Genomic DNA, 18,279 nt, shown 5'->3' on the forward strand with positions numbered 1-18,279 from the left:
TCCAACCTCAATAATCCCAACCCCACCCCTCGATAACCCCCACGCCTGGTCCCCCGCCACAGCCTGCGCTCCCTCACCGGCCCCAGCACCCTCCCATTGATAACATCCCACCAGCGCCACGAAGTTCTTCGCGCGGAGGCCGGTCTCTTCCCAGAGTTCGCGGGCGGCGGAAGCGAGGGAGTCGGAGTCTAGGGATTCTGCTGCGCCGCCGGGGAGTTCCCATTTGTGGGGGAGGGCGGATTCTTTTGCGGAGCGTTGGAGGAGGAGGATTTTGAGGGGCGATGTAGAAGTGGGGAGAGAGGGGGAGAGGACTGCGGCGCCTACGCAGAGGCGGTGGGTGTGGAAGACTTCTTGGGGGGGCGTTGACGAAGACGAAGAGTTTGATGGCGGGTTGTAGGGGTGGAAGCGGAGGGTGTAGGGAAGGAGGGAGGGGGATGTTGTGTAGTCGAGTGATGGTGTTGGCGCTGCGGGAGGCATTTTAGTTGATGGTAAGGTATTCAATGGTAGACTTTCTCTGAATCGAGGAGATTGATGCTTCGATGGTGTTGGCTTTGTAGGTCGTGGGTGCCTGGATGGCGTCGTGAATTCCGGGTGCCTGGTTGTGGTGGTGCGGGTGCCTGGTGGTTGGAATGTCAGACGGAAGGCGAGGTGCAGATGCACTGGCGTTGGGGCCCGTTCCGAGGACGGAGACGGTGGCGCGGGGGATTGACTCACTTTGCCGATGTGGGGCACGGCTTCGGCGCCGGCGGCCGGGTGTCAAGTGACTAGCCGGATTTGGCAAGTAGTTCTTATAAGACAGTAGGAGTTTGAATTACACTCGTTGGGATTCTTGTTATACTCCATGCGGCGATGAGACGAGGATACTTTCTGTGGGACTACCTGACTGATGAACAGATGCTAGCTAATAACGACGTTAGTTGTGAGCTACTTTGGGTCTGATGTGACCAACGTCCTTGACCTATTCCCGGCGTACATTTGACCTCGACGTGTCATCCTTTTCATTCCTCACCATCTGAGAAACTTTAGAGCATGTTTGCAACCTAGGGAATAATCCTCCCGGCTGTACTCATGCGCCTCATGATCCTCAACGTCAACGTCCTCTTCGTTATAGTCCTCTTCGCGCTCGTCCCCATCGCTATCGTCCCCTTCGCTGTCGCTCTCATCGTCGTCGCTCTCATCATCCTCATCATCGTCCTCCTCATCGTCGCCCTTATCTCTCCCACGACCCTTCGAACCCACCCTGACCCCCCACATCGCCTTCCACCGATCCAACGCCCACAGCACAACAAACGTCAACATCCCAACAATCATCCCAAAGTACGCCAACCCTCCGTACGCCACAGGTACATACTCCCAAACCACCAACTCCACCACCGCATCCCAAGCAGCCATATTACACAGATAGATCATCGCCCGATTCGACACAACCCAACCCCAGAAGCGGAAACCATACCACACTCTCCTCAGGCACTCATACTTCCTGTCCTTGGGTGTCCTCTGGGCATCGAGCCTCGTTTGCCAAATGTTCTCCGCAAACGCGCCCTCTATTTGGCCGAGAACTAGCAGTAGGGAAGCGTAGTATCCCCACGTCAGTCGAAACCCGTCATCCTCGGGAGCGGTCGTCGAGGCCGAGACATACACGAAGTCCTGTTGAGGCGCCCACGGGGCAAGGTATACAACCGCATTGATCCCCAAAGTGATGACGTCCCACCTAGCAATCCACTCCCTCCTCGGAAGCCGTCGTCTCCTCTCGCGAAAGAAGTGAACCGACATAATAAACCACAGCACCGCGGCATCGACCCAAATCGCAGACGCCGACTTTACCAACCCGGTGATCACCATATCCACGATATGCTGGTTCGCGTAGGTGAGGATTGAGAAGAAGGCAAAGAGCAAGGGATGGTGCGCGATCCCCGCAATCGAGACCAAGACTACCGTGGTGAGGAAGACGTAGCTCATGAAGGGTTTGATGAAGATGGAGGTGATGCTGTGGAGGATGATGTCGTCTACGCAGCCGCAGATCAAGCTTTTCGCCCGTCGGGGGATGAGGTTGGTGAGGGATTGGAAGTAGGTGTATACACCTCCCACTTTGCCGGTCTCGTTTTTGGATTCGTCCATTGTCGATGGTCTTTGTCGTTGATTTCTGATTGGTGTCTGATTGATATTTGTAAGGGGGTTGAGGTTGGCTTACGGTTAGATGATGCTGTTTCTAGTATTCTCTTGCAGATTGATGGTGAAGTACAATTAGATGACACTGCCGCTGAGTTTTTGTCGTTAGCTCTAGTGTATTCGATGATCATAAGTCGCAGCTGGGGAAAAGCCTACGGGAAACCTGACTTGACTTGTAGCGTTGGCAGTTTCCATCTCCGAAACGAAGATCATAGTCGCGAGGCACCATGCTGGACTAGTATCACCGGAATGACTAACACGTCAACGGAGATACCTCAAGGGTTTCACGCTTCAAAGGCCATTCTTGCTAGAGAGATTTCACTTGCGTCCGGAGATCGCGTGCAATATGGCCTGTTATAAGCATTGCCGTGTACAGGAAAAGGAAGAAAAGCGGCAACCAAATTAATTTTTTCGCAGGCAATGTCCTTCAAATTAAGAAATGGAGTTATGTTCATTATCTGGCTCCTGTGCCCCTCCGGAACTAAGGCATTTGTCAGTATATTTGGGAGATACAAACTGTCCCGCCGTCGAGCTCACGTACGGACGATCTTGGTTCCAAAACCCCACAATGAGATTCGGGAGGGCGTCTATAAAGTCACATGCGCTACCTAGGCCGCTATCACTGACGGGTCATAGGACTCCAAAGTCAAGGTATCTGCAAAATTTGTTTTACCATGGATAAGTGAACATATCCACGAAAAGGAAATATCCTGAGTTCAGAGTCGTGATTGCACGCAGAAACGTGAAATGGAGATACAAAGACAAGCAGAGAGAGTAAAGGGGAATGCACCAGGGTCTCAAGAGCTCTCAAGCTCTCTAACTCCATCTATCCGGGTAGCCGCTCCCGCACGTCGTGTTGTTGGAGGGGGGAGGGGCGCTTAGAAAACAAGCTGCCATCAATGATGCCTTGGAGACATTCACCCATCAACGATATCAAGTTCACGCAGGTACCCCAAAGCAGTAAACCATAGTTCAGCGTATCCTGAGCTCCCTCCGGTCCCACCCGAAAGCCTCCGGACATACATGTTCCCTGCTATCTTCAAACCAGATCTTGAACACGTCCAATCGTTGCCAAGTCGAACCGCCGTCAGACGACACCAGCCCCAGACAGCAGAGATGGCCTTGTCTAGATTCGATAGAGGATCCCATGCAAAGACAGAGAGCCTGAGACTCGTCCGACAACTCCTCTTGTGTAATTCCGTAGGATTCGCGTGCGGTTTCGTCCAAAACGTGCAGACTTGGCCATTGAACATATGCTTTCGTGGGGCCTTGGCTGGTGTTCGCCCGTGACCCAGCCCTGGCGATATATACCTCTTCCCTTGACATGGACCACAACGCTTTGAATCCAAAAGTCAGTCCCGTAACGAGGATAAACTCAATGGTACCCTCATCTCGGTCCTGAATCAACTTATAGATCCTTTCTTTCATCATGGAAGCCCACTTGAAGGTGAATCCGTCTGTGTACCGAAGTGAAACTTGTACAGTAGGCACAAAATACTCCTCATATTCCACCTGCGAATGGTAGGATGGGAACCAAGTGAGCCATGGAAAAGCATTTGCTGACTCAGACTCCAGCGAGACATGCCATCCCAGCCACGTCCAACTCTGGCCCCAAGCGCGTCTTCGGGGCTGAACCGACAATGTTGAGCTTTCCCAGAGCAAAGCCGACGAAAACTCGCAGTTATATCCAATCCGTATTCCATAAAACAGGACAGACTGCCCCATGTGCCCATGGTTATAATGGGACTGGCATCCCTGAAATGCGCGAAAGACGTCTGCCTCAAAGGAAAGCTCCCGTGTTGCATAGCTTCCTGCGTTTGGAATGGAACCTAACTTATATAGACCATCCCATGCGGTCCCGTTCTTTGGGCACAGTTGATTCGGCAGGCCTTCGATGTAGCTTTCTCCCTCCTTTCCATTCTCCAAAAGGGCAAAGTGGTCGGTAAAGTACAATCGCCTCGTTGATAAAGCTGCCTCCTGACAGGTCCAAGCTCTCGTATTCCATTTGGAGTGCTGGATCTGCTGCTCGGCCCAGTATGCATTGGGGGGCACCCATCTGATGGTATGAGATCCGATTTGGAAAGTGTGAAAGACTTCTCGCGTTGTCTTCCCAACCCCAGGCAGGCCGTAGTCCGGGCTTTGGCCTGCTGCTGCAATGATTGTAATGCACGACCGGGCATATACGAGGTTCATGTTGCGGATCTGGTCATGGGCGTCTTTGGCACAATGCTGAGGGATGCAATAGCGATCGACCCAAAGATACTGAAATCCTAGCGTGGCCGCCACAGTCTTTGCGTCTTCGATGACTCGAGGCACGGATGCGGGTAGTTTGCGGCCAGGCCGTAGACAATCGCTCTGCGCGGACCCCCAAACATAGCTCAGGGTAGCGTACTCGACTGCATCGAAAGACCCCGCTGACGCAACGCAATCCTCGAGGTTGACAATTTCGTTCGCGAAGCAGTCTATGACACTCCACCCGGGAAGTCCCCGTCGAAATAGTCTTTCCCAATCCTGAACCCTCCCTGATTTGATTTGATGCGGGCAAGCTTCGCGCGCCAAAACAGACTTGATGGATGACAAGTCTGCTGACAGTTCAGGCTCTGGCTCGCCGGGTTGGACGAATTCAAAAGTGCTGCTCGTTTCGGAGAACTTGATTTTACTCGCCATTCTACCGTAACTCGGACTTGGCTTACGGTCAACTTCAGGCAAACAACACACTTTTAGTTGTGAACGTGCAAGTTTCTTGTCCGTCATTCGCTGATCATGCTGTATTTGCGAAGGGTACAAGTAATACACAAGGTAAGTATGCGACCCTTCAAATTTGAGTATCTTGAATATCTCGTAGCAAGGACAATCGGAGGCACTCTCGACGTGATCGACTTCAATGCCTACCATCTCGACCGCGCCGTCGTCATCACATACTAGCAGCGCAAATGGAGAATTTAAGCCATCCCGGTTGACGAAGCGTTCGTCGATTTCGGCCAACGACTTGCCCACCACATCTTTGGCATGATGGACGAAGGCATCAAAGTCGATGGATGCACAGGCCGAGCAGAGGTTGTTTTCACCCGATAAGAAGGAGGTGGCGCTTTCTGACATTGATGTTACTGGAAACATTCGAATTTGGCGAATTTGGGGGATTTGGTGATGGTATATGGTTGATGGCGAATAATTGGAACTTGGAACTGAGCTCGAAACGACGACCAACAGTGAGGCTGTTGGATTACTGCCTTGGCCAAGCGCCAATCATGTCGCAGATGACTTGACCAGAAGCCTGACCTAGCCCTTCAGGGCTTTGAGTGGTCCGTCCCATCGTGTCGAAATGGTGATTCCTGGAAAGGAATGTTTTGATCTTGATTTCGAGGGACGGAATTCGTCTTGCGTCAATTGATGCACGAACGGTGTTCATCCGAAGACAATGAAGGCAACCTTCAGTTGTCCGACAGTCCATCTTTGAAAAGAAGTCGATGGGCGTAGCTGGAGCCTTAAAGGAAACAGCACAGATCCGAATGCGAATGAGAACTTGTTTGCTCAAGATCCAACCACCAAATCGAGGGACTAGAGAAGAATGGCCATTGTCGCTTCGCAAACCTGCATCGATGCAACCTTCCCCACCCCGCCCATCCTCCGTCAAGTCCGTCCGCAAGTCAACCAGGACGGCGGCTCGAGAGCCAGTCTAGGCCCCTGCAGCAGCGTGTTCGATCTGGGATGGGCCGCGGGCGGGACAGGCAACCTTGTCACCTTGGTCGTTGTTGCGGCACAGAGATTTCGCACCGACCAGGTAATTGGAGCTGAACGATCTATCCGTATGTACTGTCAAGTTGCAGCTCCAGGGAAGGCCATAGATTGCTTGCCGTCTTGGCGAGGGGTCGAGCCTTTCCGTACCCACTGTGGGGGAAAGGAAAGAAGAAGGGAAAAGGCCTGGTTTGAGAACGATATTGAGGGCAAGCCACAAAGAGCAGGCCAGACCAACGGGCCCATGACGGATCACATTCAGACCTGTCCACCCAACTTGCATGTATTGGCGAAGTCAAGTAATTGACGCATGGGTGGCCTGAGCTGTCATTCCCTCCGTCATGCCGTCAAATAAAGCTCCAACGTGCTGTACTTTGGAGTTTCGCCAAGCTCCTGTTTGTGCGCCACGGCCGAGCGTTGGCTGATGGTGAATGACCAGTGCCTCGTACAACTGCAGCCGCAAGTTGCCTCCTTGTTCGTCGCATGATACAAGTTCAGGCTGAATCTGCGCTTTTAAAGATCGGTCCATCTCCCAGAATCCTCGTCAACTTCTTGATGCTCGAGTGGCGCGGAGGCGACAACAAAAGAGTCCAACAGCATCAGAGCAAGCTCTGATCGGAACCGACTGAAGCTGAAGCCTCGAAGCGCAAGGCGGTGGCCGTTTTTGACTGCGTACATTGTCCAATGACCGCAATGACGGGGCTTTCGACAGCAGATGAGCAGACAAGCGAGATGCTGTTGGCATCTGGTGGAACCGCTAGAACACCGTCTCTAGAAGGGCTCCAAGACAAAGAACAGAAGGCTCATGTCTCCATGGGCGTCGGATCTGAGACACTTTCTGCGAGCAGACACGAGCTGCCAGCTGCTTCTGCGACGCGAGAGGATGATGGCATCCCTGGTCAGGCATGGACCTCAAAAAAGCAATGTGTGGCGCCCGACGGTCAACTCGTGCTCCCGCAACACGAGGAGCGAAACTCCGGGCTCTCTTCTCAACTTGCAGAAAACACAACAGAACACGCCATTGCGCATTCAAATCAGCAACGATTGATCGGCTCAATGACGGACGCGACAGCATCGGCGCCAGCAAAGAAGGACAAGCCGTCCAGGCTCGATCGGCTACCCGACGACCCCGCGGCGGCCAAGACAGATACTAGCGAACCCGTGGGAAGGACTCAAGCAGCACCCGATTTTGGATCTGCCAACCGCAACGCATATGAGGCGAATCAACACCTGCCTCGCGATGCATTTCCTGCGTTGCGGTCGCCTTTGACGCATCCCAATGGCGTTCCGATTTTTCCAGATCTGTCGGCCGAGCAAGAGGTCACAGAATCGTCGGAAGCCGCAACGCAAGCCGAAAGCTCCATCGTGGCGGACAGTGACGACATGGCCTCGATTTTCGACGGCACAGAGTCGGATGGCGGATACGGAAGCGATAGTGCGACAAATGCCAGCACGTCCGTCACGTCATCAGTTCGAGATTATATGTACGAGAATGGGCGACGCTATCACCGCTTCCGAGAAGGACTGTACAACTTTCCCAACGACGAGGTGGAGCAGGAACGTGAAGACATGAAGCATGCCATGGTCAAGCTCCTGTGCAATCAGAAGCTACACTTTGCGCCCATTGGCGAATGGCCGCAGCAAATTCTAGACATCGGGACGGGGACAGGCGCGTGGGCCATTGAGAGTAAGTTGGGAGACTCTGGTTTTTGGCAAAGCCGTTAAAAGAGTTCGTGATGCTAACGACGATGTAGTGGGTGACCAATTTGAGAGTGCAACTGTGCTGGGAGTCGACCTCAGTCCCATTCAACCGGACTGGGTACCGCCAAATGTCAAATTCGAGGTCGATGATGTGGAAAGTTCGTGGCTGTATCCGAGGAATCATTTCGATTATATCCATTCTCGACACACGGTTATGGCCATCAAGAACTGGAGGAACCTATTCCACAGGGCATATGAGTAAGTCGCATGTCTACGACTTGTCAATGGCAGACCTAACACTTTGATAGGCACCTGAAACCCGGCGGCTGGATCGAATTGCAAGAGATCCATCACTTCCCGTCATCGGCATACAACGCCATGCCGCCCTCACACCCGGTGGCTCAGTATTGGAGTTTCGTAACCCAGGGACTCACGAGCCTGGGCATCGACTTTAATGCTGCCGCAGGTGACCGGCTGCCTAATATGATGCGCGAGGCCGGTTTCGTCAACGTGACGGAGAAGATTTTCCACGTGCCGCTTGGTACATGGCCGCGAAACAGGGTGCTCAAGACAGTAGGCATGTACTGGAGGACGATTCTTCTCGACGGACTGCAGGCGATTGCCCTCGGCCCATTGACCAGAGGGCTGCTGTGGACACCAGAGCAGATTGAAATGTTCCTCGTCAGCGTGCGGCGAGCGTATCACGATAATGCGGCGTTGATGTACATGCCATTGAGGATCATGTATGCACAGAAGCCGGCGTATGGGGATTTCCCTAGGTATTCGTAGTGCACTGAGGAAGAGCTACTAGGTATTAGTCCTAAGGCGGGCTTTGCCTCGAGATAGGGTCTGTGGCCTCGTGGAGGGCCACTAGCGTTCAGTATTGAGCGAGTGTCTGTTCTGGAATTCTGCAAGCGGAGTGGGTTTGTGCGACTTTGACGAGGTTGGTGATGTGTAGGTTCGGTATGGTCGGTATTACGGACGTATCGTGTATGGGGTTCTGCTTGGCGAGGGGACGTGAAGAGTGACGAGATGGTCGGCTAGAAGGTGCACATGGGTAGCCGCATCGTGGTCGGGTCTTGGCGACAAGAGGCGAGATTGCGAGAGGAGCATAGTTTTCGTGATGAGGTGACATGGGCGAGCGCTAGACAACGAGCTTCTGCGGTGTCTGATGGAAGAGGAATAGGATCAAGTAATGTGGTGCAAGCCGTGGCTTGGGAGGAGGAGAAAGGAGGGCGGAAGACGGGCGGCATTGGCTGATGGAGCACGTTGCCGTTGCATTGCAAGAAGACGACCAGGGATTTCAGAACGCCATTTCCCAGGTCCGGAACGGCGGGTACCCTCTCTCGTGCTTTTCAGCAGGGGGGAATTTGGGAATTTGATGGAACTTGCATGGAAGCCGTCAATGGTTCAGTTGTTAGGTTCCTTCCGAAAGAAAAACAGAGAGACATGTCCTTAGCGAGGGCAAGAACCACTTAATTCCCGCTGCAGTTGCAGGTTGAGACTCCACCTGACGGTAAGCCTCAAGGTATTGAACAAGTCCATTGGTCAATGGTTGGTCAGGTCTTTCCACGTTGTTGACGGGATGGAAAGACCGGGTTGTGATGGTGCTGTGCCGCACCTTCCCAACACTGTTAAGTTGTCAAGCCCAATTGGCAAGTGCGCAGGACAGCCACGCTTGCCCAGTCACCGGTGTCTTGGAAGCCGCCCGTGGGAAGGTGCCCGCCGCTTGTGTGGTAACGAGGCGGGGGATATGTACTTTGGTAAGGTACCTCAGGTGGAAGGGAAGGGACAGCCCGTTGTGGTGCACCCACACTGCAGGCAGTACGTGACTGGCAACTGCACTCGTCTGCACCTTCCATGCTTTCCCTTCCTTGCCTTCCTCCCCGACTCGACCAAGCCCAGGTGCCACTGGCCAGTCTGTCACGCTGCCACCTGCCACGAGACGCCGGACGCGGCCCCGGGAGGATTGCCTTCCCTCCCTTTCCTTTCCAGGAAACATCCCACACATCCCAGGCCGGCCGCCGCCTGCCATCGATCAACCAGAAACTTGACATCTGACCACGGCAACTATGCGAGCAAATGTGACCAGTCTCTTTCCTTTCCCGTTTCTTCCTGTCACGTCTGTTCCGAACCCACGCCGGTCAATTGACGAACAGGCTCCCAAATCAACGGCACTGCAGAATTCCCCGTTCAACGGCGGGCGGGATTCGTCAACGAATTGATACGACGCTGCCACCGGTCAAACTACCTCACCTTACCTACCTCCAGTCACAGTCCTTACTGCGTAGGGTCCTCAACGGCAACCACCCCTTTTGTCTGCCCTGTCCCATTTGGTTCCAATTTACCCGTTCGACTCCCGGCCGGCCCCCTGTCCGTCTCGCTGATCCCACTTCTCAGTAATCAGTCATCAGTCCTCACACGGTTTCGGTCTCGGTCGACATTCACCTCTGAACGGAGAGCTCTCATCATGACATTTGTCGACGATGCCACTTCGGAACTGCTTCGTCACGGGAGCTTACGAGCTTAACAGCCATGCAGCTTAAGGTAGCTTGGGGGAAGCTTGGGGCCCTGAGCGATCGTCGATGGCTCCGCGCCGGCGCATGGCCTTCGTCCGAACAGACTCTTCTAGCCGCCAGCCACTCCCAAGCTTAAAAAGCCCGGCGAGTCGAGGACAAGGAGAGACTTGGACGCAAAAGGCACGCAGCGCAGACGGCAATCCCAGCCCATGGCGTCGGATCCCAAAGCATGGACCGCCGCTAGCTAATGAGGTGTCGTCGCAATACTGAGCGATTCAGCGCCCATCCCAGTTCCTGTTCCGTCCAAGGCCCACGCTCGGTGAACCAAGAGTTCCATCCTCGCTGTTTCGTTCCATTTGTCTACCTCCCGTCAGTACCGTACCTCTTTGCCTCTGCCTATCTACCAAGTAGTCCTCTGGGTCCCTACCTTACCTATCCGTACCCAGCACCCATCGCCCAATGCCGTCCGTCGTATTAAACTGGGATGTATCCCTCCTTGCCGTCCCCTTGGGTCCCTCTGGTGTTTTGATGAGAGTTTTCGATTGTTTCCCCCCAAACTTCTCGGCGCTCACAAACTCATCGCCGCAAACTCACCACAAACTTGTTTACCAGACAAACCGTTCAGTCCTCAATTTCCCGTGTCCGTACTTCACAGCCATTGGCGAACTTGGTATAAAGCTGTCACCGTTTCTTTTGCATGCCAGCTGGCCCTGATTTGTGTCAGTCGAGACCGAGTCCGTGTCCTCGGGTCCCTCTGTGTCACAATCGTTCCGAGCGTCGCCGCAACCCTGTCTGTCACCTCTCTCCGCGAATCTGTCGCCCAACTTATTTCAGAGGATCGCGGGAATCGACTCCCGTGTAGTTCTGAGGCATTGGGAAGGTGTGTACAAGTGCCTTTTTTACCATCTTCTTTCCCTCATATCGAATGCATCTCCAAAGTAGCCTCCCGAATAGTACTCCTTTGCCCCCATATCTTGTTGCCCCGCAGCTTCATCGTCTGGCGCATCCCTTCACCATGTACCTGCCTTAGCCCAATCTAGCTCAATCTCAAGCTCGAGCACAGATGGCTAATGAAGGCGGAGTCTGCGATCAACGATGCTAGTGCTCCTGTATCTCAAGCGGGTGAACCGCCCCCTTTCCTGGCGCGTGCGATCCCCTTCACCCATGCTAACTAGAAAAGCACAAAGTCCCCTCGACACCCGCAGACCATCAACATCTTTGTTCTGACTGCCATCGCAAAGATGAACAAATTCAAGTTTAGCAACTGGCTGGGTACCAGCCCGTCACCCACCGCCGCAGAGGTTGAGCAGAAGAAGCAAAACCGACGATCATTCACCCCATTCATTACTCGTTCTCCCGCCAAACCCAGAGACGATGTCCCCAATGGAGCGCCAATTTCAAAGCCCGCGCCTGTCGCCTCGGAGAAGCCTACGTACACGCCGTCGAGGTTAACGGAGCTTGCTAAGAAGATTGCATCCGAAACAGAGAAGCTGGAGAGGTACATGCAAGAGAACAATCTTCCAATGCCTTCCTTGGATCCAAATGGCCCCAGCGACTTTCCCAAGCTTCCCGAGGACATCCAAAAGAGTCGTATGGAGATTATCTTTGCGACGAGAGAGCTCGAAGCATTGGCTCACGGCCCAAGAGAGGATGTTCGGTGGAAGACGTGGAGTGTGAGTAGAGAGGTCTGGAAAATGGTAAAGGTCGTAAGCTGATTAGTTGGGCAGTTTCAAGACAGTCTGAGCCTTCAACTTGTCAATCACTTTGGCATCGGTAAGCCCAAGACTGCGGAGCTGAGAGGTTTCTCTACCGGACCCGAGACTAACATTTCCTAGCCAAGCTCGTACCCATCGACGGCACTATCACACTGGCAGAGCTCCAAACCAAGACGGCACTGGATCCTGTTAACCTTGCCCGTGTCCTGCGTCATGTCATGACAAACCGTATCTTCCGCGAGCCGTCCCATGGAGTAATTGCGCATACCGCGGCATCACGCCTCCTGGCCGAAGACCAAGCTCTTCAGGATTGGGTGGGCTACAACCTCGAAGACAACTTCCCGGCTTCTGCGCACGTTTTGCAGGCTCTTAAGGCCTATCCAGAAGCCACGTCTCTCACACGAACCGGCTTCAACTTTGCATTCGACACCGTAGACAAGGAGCCAATGTTTGTCACCTTTGGCAAGGACCCTCCTCGCGCCAAGCGATTCGGCGGTGCCATGCTCAGCTTGACGGGCGGAGAGGGCTACGAGGTCAAGCATCTCGTCGACTCGTATGATTTTGGAGAGATTGATGCCAGGGGAGGAACCATGGTCGACATTGGCGGTAGCCATGGGTTCGTGTCGATCGATCTGGCCAAGAAGTGGAAGAACATGAAGTTTGTGGTTCAGGACCTTCCCAAGACTGTGGATTCGGCGCCAAGCCCGTTGTGCGACGACGCTCAGGTTGCAGAGCGCGTTCAGCTCATGGCGCACGACTTTTTCAAGGAGCAGACCGTCAAGGATGCCGATGGTGAGTTCTTTGTCTCGATCGTTTCCCAGGTTTGCGTTGTGGGGAACGCCCCAAGACTAACTGAGCCGCACAAACAGTCTACTTTTTCCGCTGGATCATGCACAACTACTCGACGCCCTACGCCATTTCCATCCTCAAGAACCTCGTTCCGGCACTCAAACCTGGCGCCAGAGTAGTCATCAAGGACCACTGCCTCCGCGAGGCCGGACAGGAGTCGCCCTGGGACGAGCGCATCATTCGCAGCATGGACATGGTGATGCTGGCAGTTCTCAACGCGCAGGAGCGCAACGAGGACGAATACCGCGAGCTCTTTAGGGCCGCGGACGAGCGGTTCGTGTTCAAGGGCGTGATGAGGCCCCCGGGCTGCAGGATGAGCATCATTGAAGCGGTGTGGGCTCCCGAGGCGGGGAGCGAGGGCGATGGCGAAGGTGGCAGGATCGAGGCGGATGCCCAGACGGATGCGGGGTCTGCTGATTCTGCTGTTGTTGTGGAGGTGAAGTGATTGCGATTGCGATGCGATTGCGATACGATGCAGTGTATTCCTACCTTACCTTTGCCCGGATGCGCGGGCCTCCCCTCCTGTGTGCGATACCCAGTTCGTTTGTTAGATTATTTGTTTAGATTTCTGTTCTGTCACAGAGATCCCTGAGACGAGTCGATATGATCGATCTCGGGGATCTAATTATAATGCCTGCACAAACAAACAAAAAAGCAATATGCGAGATCTTTGTTACAAAGTAGTGTTTGTGTTGTATTGTTTGTCGAGGGACCGGAGGATCAGACCCCACATCATGGGGCAGCTTCCACTCCTTGGGAGAGCGAAGTCCCCGCAGCCTGGAATGAGGTACATGAGCTGCTTTTTGCTCCGTTTTTGTCATCAGTCAGCGTTGGCCTGCTGGCGAAATGGCATCGCGTCACATTTCGGCTTCTATCTTAGTCATACTGTGAAGATTGTAGGTTCGATCCCTACGTAGGTCGCAGATAATTCGTTTTTGCATTTTCACTTTTTGTAATTTCATGGTGAGATCAGTTTCGAGGTGTGGAAGGAAATGAGCATGCTTGTTTTGGTTTTGACATACTTGACTGTTAGGTGCCCTCCAATCTTCTGAACTCAAAATTGAGACGGAATGAAACTCTAGCTCACCAAGTACGCTAGACCACCGACACTCACTACCACTAACACCATCACTACGACATTATTCATGCCTTCCAATACTTCTCCAACATCTCTCTCGCAGTCAAAGGCTTAATCTCAGGAAACAGCTCATTCAACGACCCCTTCCCGCCCTCGACCTTCCCCAACCCAGTCGCCATCCACAGCTCAAAAATCGACAGGAACCACTGCAGCCTCTCCTTGGGGAACTGCGCATACGACGCCTTGTGACCAGGCAACTCTGAAATCTCAGACCTCTTCAGCTTCTCCACGTCATCGTAGACCACACTGAACTTTTCGCCCTTGATTTCCTCCGCGAGTTTGACGAATTCGTTAAAGGTGAGTTCGTCGCCCACGATGCGGAGTTCGTGGTCCGCGGGCCAGGAGGGGAGGTCCAGCGCCGCGACGACGTAGCGCGCCACGTCAAAGGTGTATGTGAATGTCACGGGGGTGTTGCCGTCGCCTGGGATCGCGGCGGCGGCGTGGGCGATGTCGAGGACGATTGTGCTGTGCGGGTGGTGCGATTTGAGGGCGGGGGGAGCAAAGTATTCGAGAAAGGTGCCGTTGTGGACGGCGGCGTATTCGAGGTTTGTGTTGGAGAGGGCGTCGAGGGAGGTGAAGTAGTGTTCTAGTGGTGGGAGGAGGGCGAAGCCGCTGTGATGGTATGTTAGTTGGCAACTTTACCAAGGGTTCTGTTTGAGGTAATCTGAAATGCGTGAGGGGCGGTGTTTAAACGGGGGAGGGCGAAACGTACTCCTTGGGATACCGCATCGCGAACGAGCTGGGAATGAAGCGCTTCGTCGCGGACGAGAGGTCGGCTGCCTTGATGAGGTTCAGCTGCGACGTCGCGAGGGACGTGGCGGTGATGCCGAACGCGCTGATGACGGTGTGGATGTCGTGTTCTTCGAGGAACGTCTTGAGGGCGTCGACGTTGGCGTAGTCTACCTCGAACGTCGGTGCCAGGGGAGTCTCCTCTGGGTTCGGGGCCTTGCGGGAGAGGATGAAGGCTTGGTGTTTTGTCTGCGTGGCTAGCACTTCGATGAGGGTGCGGCCTACGGCGCCGGTGCCTCCTGCGATTGCGACGTTAACCATTGCGATATTGGAAGCGTTTAGAGTGGTGAATAGGCTTGGAGAACTGTCGTGAGGTCTTTTGGGGTGTTGGTGATTTAGGACTTATATCTCGAGAGAGTGCCTCGATCTTCATTCCGGCGACATTATCATGGCATGATTTCCAACATGTAAATCAGTGATCTGCTCACGGTGTTAACGGACGTAAAGCACGTTTGATGTAGTTTGCTGACATTTCCCCAGAATCGTCGGTTATAAGACGTGTTGAACACCCCGTTGACGATTTGACTCCATTTTCTCGGCGGCCGCGGACAGCTTAGAGACATGTATTCTCGCGGGCGGCGTTGAGGGGCAGCTTTTGGGTCCGGTTGGTTCTTTGCTGTGTGCCCGAGCCCGGGTCCGGTCTGACGGAATTGTGGGCATCTTGTTTCGCCGAAAACCTGCCTATTCTGGGTGCGAGCGGGCGGAATGTGGGCGGCTTAGGAAAGCCGCTTTTGGACTACCTGCCATGTTTTGGAAATAGGCGATGTGTGTGATTAACAGAATGACGATGATAGAATTTTGGAGTTTCTAGAATATTGGAAGGCTTCGAGGATGGGGAACGGAATTGCTTCAGGTGATTGCGACCAACTATTTTTTTCTAAACGGCCCTTAGACACGAGGGGTAAGGAAAAAGAAGAGGCTCTGTGTTCTCTTCCCCTCCTGCCACAAACGTCGAGGGAAATACGTCTGAGGATTTGCGAAGGAGCCATAGGTATGATCTCACTCTCCTCGGCCGCAGTGATCCCACGCATTTGATTCGATTCCCTGAAGGCAATACATTCTGCTCTTCCTCGGCCCTGAAGAGTCCAGTACGCAATGTAGGTAGAGAGCTATGTGGCGAAGACGATGAACAATCGGCGCGAGATTCCTTCCCCTCCTCTACTCTGGTCCCTTCCTTCTTCAGGATGACTTCAATGCGAGGGGAGGCGAGTCCCTACCAAGGCGAAGCTTTAGACGACGACATTCGACATCTCCAACCAGCTGTAATGACTATCATACCAGATCCAAGCTGCTCTCAGATGCCTTTTTTTCCGAGGAGGTAAGGACCAAAATAAGGGACCCGAAGCTAGAAGAGGCACTGGCGATCGACGGCAGCCAGCACAATAATCACGAAGTAGGACATGGTCACAATCACAAGCATATGGGTCCTCATTGTGAAACGCAATGGTTCTTTTCTCTGATATAGAGGCAGGCCCCCAGAACCAGAACCTGACCCTCACCGGCCAGGCTCCGGCTCCGAGAGCCCGCAAACACGCAAACACCCCCCTTTCCCCTCCCCTCCCCCTTCCTTCCATCCTCCCCCTAATCTCCATCGCGCAGACACCTCCCCGACGATACCTAGCTAGCTGTAACAGCTGCTAGGCATCGCCGGTGGTGTCTGCAGGGAATAGGCCGAGGCCCAGGACAAGAAGGCCATGGTGGTGGTGGTGGTGGTGGCGGCGGTGGTGTGACGAAGCCTCTTAAGCGCCGAGGCGCTCCTTGACGGCGGTGGCGGCGATCTCCCAGAAGATTCTCTCCATCCGACCGCCGTCGGTCAAGTCCTCCGGATCGAGGATCTCCTCGAGATCGAAGGGCTCGAGGAGGTAGGGACCGTAGTCCTTGTCCGAGTCGCGGTGGAAGATGATCCGAACCGAGAGGATCGCCTTATCGTCCTCCTCGTTGGTTCCATCCGGCCCCGTAGCGACGAGCATCTCATCCGACTGAACCTCGTACACCATCTGCACCTCGAGACGGAAGGTCTCCTCGACCATCTCCTCGGCGTTCTCACGGTCGTAGTCGACAAAGACGCGGTTGGTGGTGACGTTGTAGTTGACAACGTAGTGGTTGCTGTCGCCCTTCCACTCGGTCTCAAGGCCACGGAAGATCACGGTGATCTGGTTGATGTTGGGGTACTTGAGCTGGCTGACGTCGATGCTGGCGACGGGCTTTTTGTTGAGGAAGTTGTGGTAGAGAAGCGGGTAGTCGTGTCCGTCGGTCCAACCGCGGAAATCTTCCATCACGATGCGCACCATCTTGAGCTGTGAGTTGATCTCGTGTCCGAGGTTGGGATTGATGAAGCTAGGATAGAAGGCGGGGCCGGGAATGTCGGTCTTGTAACCAAGAGAGACCTCATCGGTACGGGGGTTGACGTAAACACAATCGACACCAGGAGCAAGGAAAGCCGCCTCGGCAAACTCGTAGTCCTGCATGTCGACAGGGTCAATGAGATCAGGGTGGTAGACAATGGGATCGTTGGGGTGCTTGTCAATGCGAATGTAGGCCTTGAGAAAGGCGTGGAAGGCCTCCTTGTTGACGAAGGCAAAGGCAGGGTAGCCAGGGCGGCGCGCATGGGCGTCCGCGTTCGGGCTGATACCGACAAGCTGGCCAGAAGACTCGGCGACCATCTCCTAGATGACCGAACGGACTGCAAGCGGAAGGCGGTGGAGGCTGGTAGCGCTGGGGGTGGTGTCGGACGAGTTGTCGGCAGCCAAGGGGGAAGACGTGATCTCAATGACGGCGTCGGAGGCGTTGTCGGCGATGGCAACGTTGGAAGAGCTGTCGACGGAAGGGGAAGACATAATCTCGATGACCGCACCAGGAGAGTCGCCGGCGATGGCGACGTCGGAGGAGTTTTCAACGGAAGGAGAAGACACGACCGAGACGACAACGTCTGCCAGGTTGTTGGCGGTGGCCAGATTGTTGGCGGTGGCCAAGTTGGGCAAGTTGCCAGTCGACGGGGAGGAAGCGATCTCAATGACGACATCAGAGATGTTGTCGGGAATAGCCATGTTGGAAGTGTTGCCAACTGAAGAAGAAGAAATGTTCGAGATGGCAGTATCCTCAAGGCTGTCGATGGTGGCGATGTTGGACGAGATCTCAGCGGCGTGGGAAGACATAGTCTCCATGACCACGTCAGAATGATCATTGATAGCGACCGCGTCAGACGAGTTGTCGGTCGAGGGAGAGGTCATGACAGCGTCAGTGGGCTTGTCGGCAGACTTGTCGCCAGCAACGTTAGACGAATTGCCAAGCGAGGGAGAAGACATGGTCTCAACGACGATGTCAGGAGGATTGTCGGTAGGGGGATTGTCGGTAGGGGGATTGTTGGACGCAAGGGAAGTTTGCTGAGCCATCGTCGATTGTTTGGTAGACTGTGAGGATGAAAGCTCTTGGTGTCCCTGAGATGTAGGAAGGAAGAGATTTTCGGAAAGAAGGGAGCTCAGTGAGAACCCAGGAGTAGATTTAAAAAGATATTCCGAGGGAAGTCACATGATCAGTAGGCTTGCTTAGTCGTGATGGCCTCCCGTCTGGTGTTGAGAAAGGTGCTTTGAAGCGGGAACTATCGTCATCGTGAGTTTGGGCGGGCAGCTTTGTTGTGAGGTGCTCTCGCCTGTGATGTGGCGGT

General features: G+C 54.1%; 5 protein-coding genes across 5 annotated transcripts; 2 read left to right on the plus strand and 3 right to left on the minus strand.

Moving 5' to 3' along the window:
- Positions 1–998: 998 nt before the first annotated feature.
- HER10_EVM0003132 (NUDIX domain-containing protein) lies at positions 999–2,118 on the minus strand (the record flags this gene model as incomplete). The annotated part of the gene is made up of 2 exons (XM_035472818.1): positions 999–1,020; positions 1,067–2,118. The coding sequence occupies 2 exons, from the start codon at positions 2,116–2,118 to the stop codon at positions 999–1,001; spliced, it is 1,074 nt and encodes a 357-aa protein (XP_035332366.1).
- A 4,292-nt stretch (positions 2,119–6,410) lies between these two features.
- HER10_EVM0012773 (methyltransferase) lies at positions 6,411–9,145 on the plus strand. Its single transcript, XM_035482159.1, has 3 exons — positions 6,411–7,591; positions 7,659–7,863; positions 7,914–9,145. Exons 1-3 carry the CDS (start codon positions 6,589–6,591, stop codon positions 8,392–8,394), a joined length of 1,689 nt encoding a protein of 562 aa, XP_035333549.1. The 5' UTR covers positions 6,411–6,588; the 3' UTR covers positions 8,395–9,145.
- A 1,193-nt stretch (positions 9,146–10,338) lies between these two features.
- On the plus strand, positions 10,339–13,328 carry HER10_EVM0011938 (O-methyltransferase). The gene is made up of 4 exons (XM_035483168.1): positions 10,339–11,797; positions 11,852–11,897; positions 11,960–12,631; positions 12,709–13,328. The coding sequence occupies exons 1-4, from the start codon at positions 11,366–11,368 to the stop codon at positions 13,131–13,133; spliced, it is 1,575 nt and encodes a 524-aa protein (XP_035333438.1). The 5' UTR covers positions 10,339–11,365; the 3' UTR covers positions 13,134–13,328.
- Positions 13,329–13,831: 503 nt separating this feature from the next.
- On the minus strand, positions 13,832–14,876 carry HER10_EVM0003051 (uncharacterized protein; the record flags this gene model as incomplete). The annotated part of the gene is made up of 2 exons (XM_035472738.1): positions 13,832–14,438; positions 14,539–14,876. The coding sequence occupies 2 exons, from the start codon at positions 14,874–14,876 to the stop codon at positions 13,832–13,834; spliced, it is 945 nt and encodes a 314-aa protein (XP_035332357.1).
- A 1,478-nt stretch (positions 14,877–16,354) lies between these two features.
- HER10_EVM0002969 (uncharacterized protein) lies at positions 16,355–18,007 on the minus strand (the record flags this gene model as incomplete). Its single annotated transcript, XM_035472660.1, is given in 2 exon segments — positions 16,355–17,281; positions 17,300–18,007. The coding sequence occupies 2 exon segments, from the start codon at positions 18,005–18,007 to the stop codon at positions 16,355–16,357; spliced, it is 1,635 nt and encodes a 544-aa protein (XP_035332341.1).
- Positions 18,008–18,279: the final 272 nt, after the last annotated feature.

The sequence above is a fragment of the Colletotrichum scovillei genome, assembly GCF_011075155.1.
Source record: "Colletotrichum scovillei strain TJNH1 chromosome Unknown Contig00006, whole genome shotgun sequence".
In the NCBI taxonomy this organism is placed as follows: domain Eukaryota; kingdom Fungi; phylum Ascomycota; class Sordariomycetes; order Glomerellales; family Glomerellaceae; genus Colletotrichum; species Colletotrichum scovillei.

Coding starts and splice junctions, on each gene's coding strand:
- HER10_EVM0011938 (XM_035483168.1), top strand. CDS start 11,366: ATGAACAAATTCAAGTTTAGCAACTGGCTGGGTACCAGCCCGTCACCC. Junction 11,898..11,959: donor TGTCAATCACTTTGGCATCG/GTAAGCCCAAGA, acceptor AACATTTCCTAG/CCAAGCTCGTACCCATCGAC. Junction 12,632..12,708: donor GACCGTCAAGGATGCCGATG/GTGAGTTCTTTG, acceptor CCGCACAAACAG/TCTACTTTTTCCGCTGGATC.
- HER10_EVM0012773 (XM_035482159.1), top strand. CDS start 6,589: ATGACCGCAATGACGGGGCTTTCGACAGCAGATGAGCAGACAAGCGAG. Junction 7,592..7,658: donor AGGCGCGTGGGCCATTGAGA/GTAAGTTGGGAG, acceptor ACGACGATGTAG/TGGGTGACCAATTTGAGAGT. Junction 7,864..7,913: donor CTATTCCACAGGGCATATGA/GTAAGTCGCATG, acceptor ACACTTTGATAG/GCACCTGAAACCCGGCGGCT.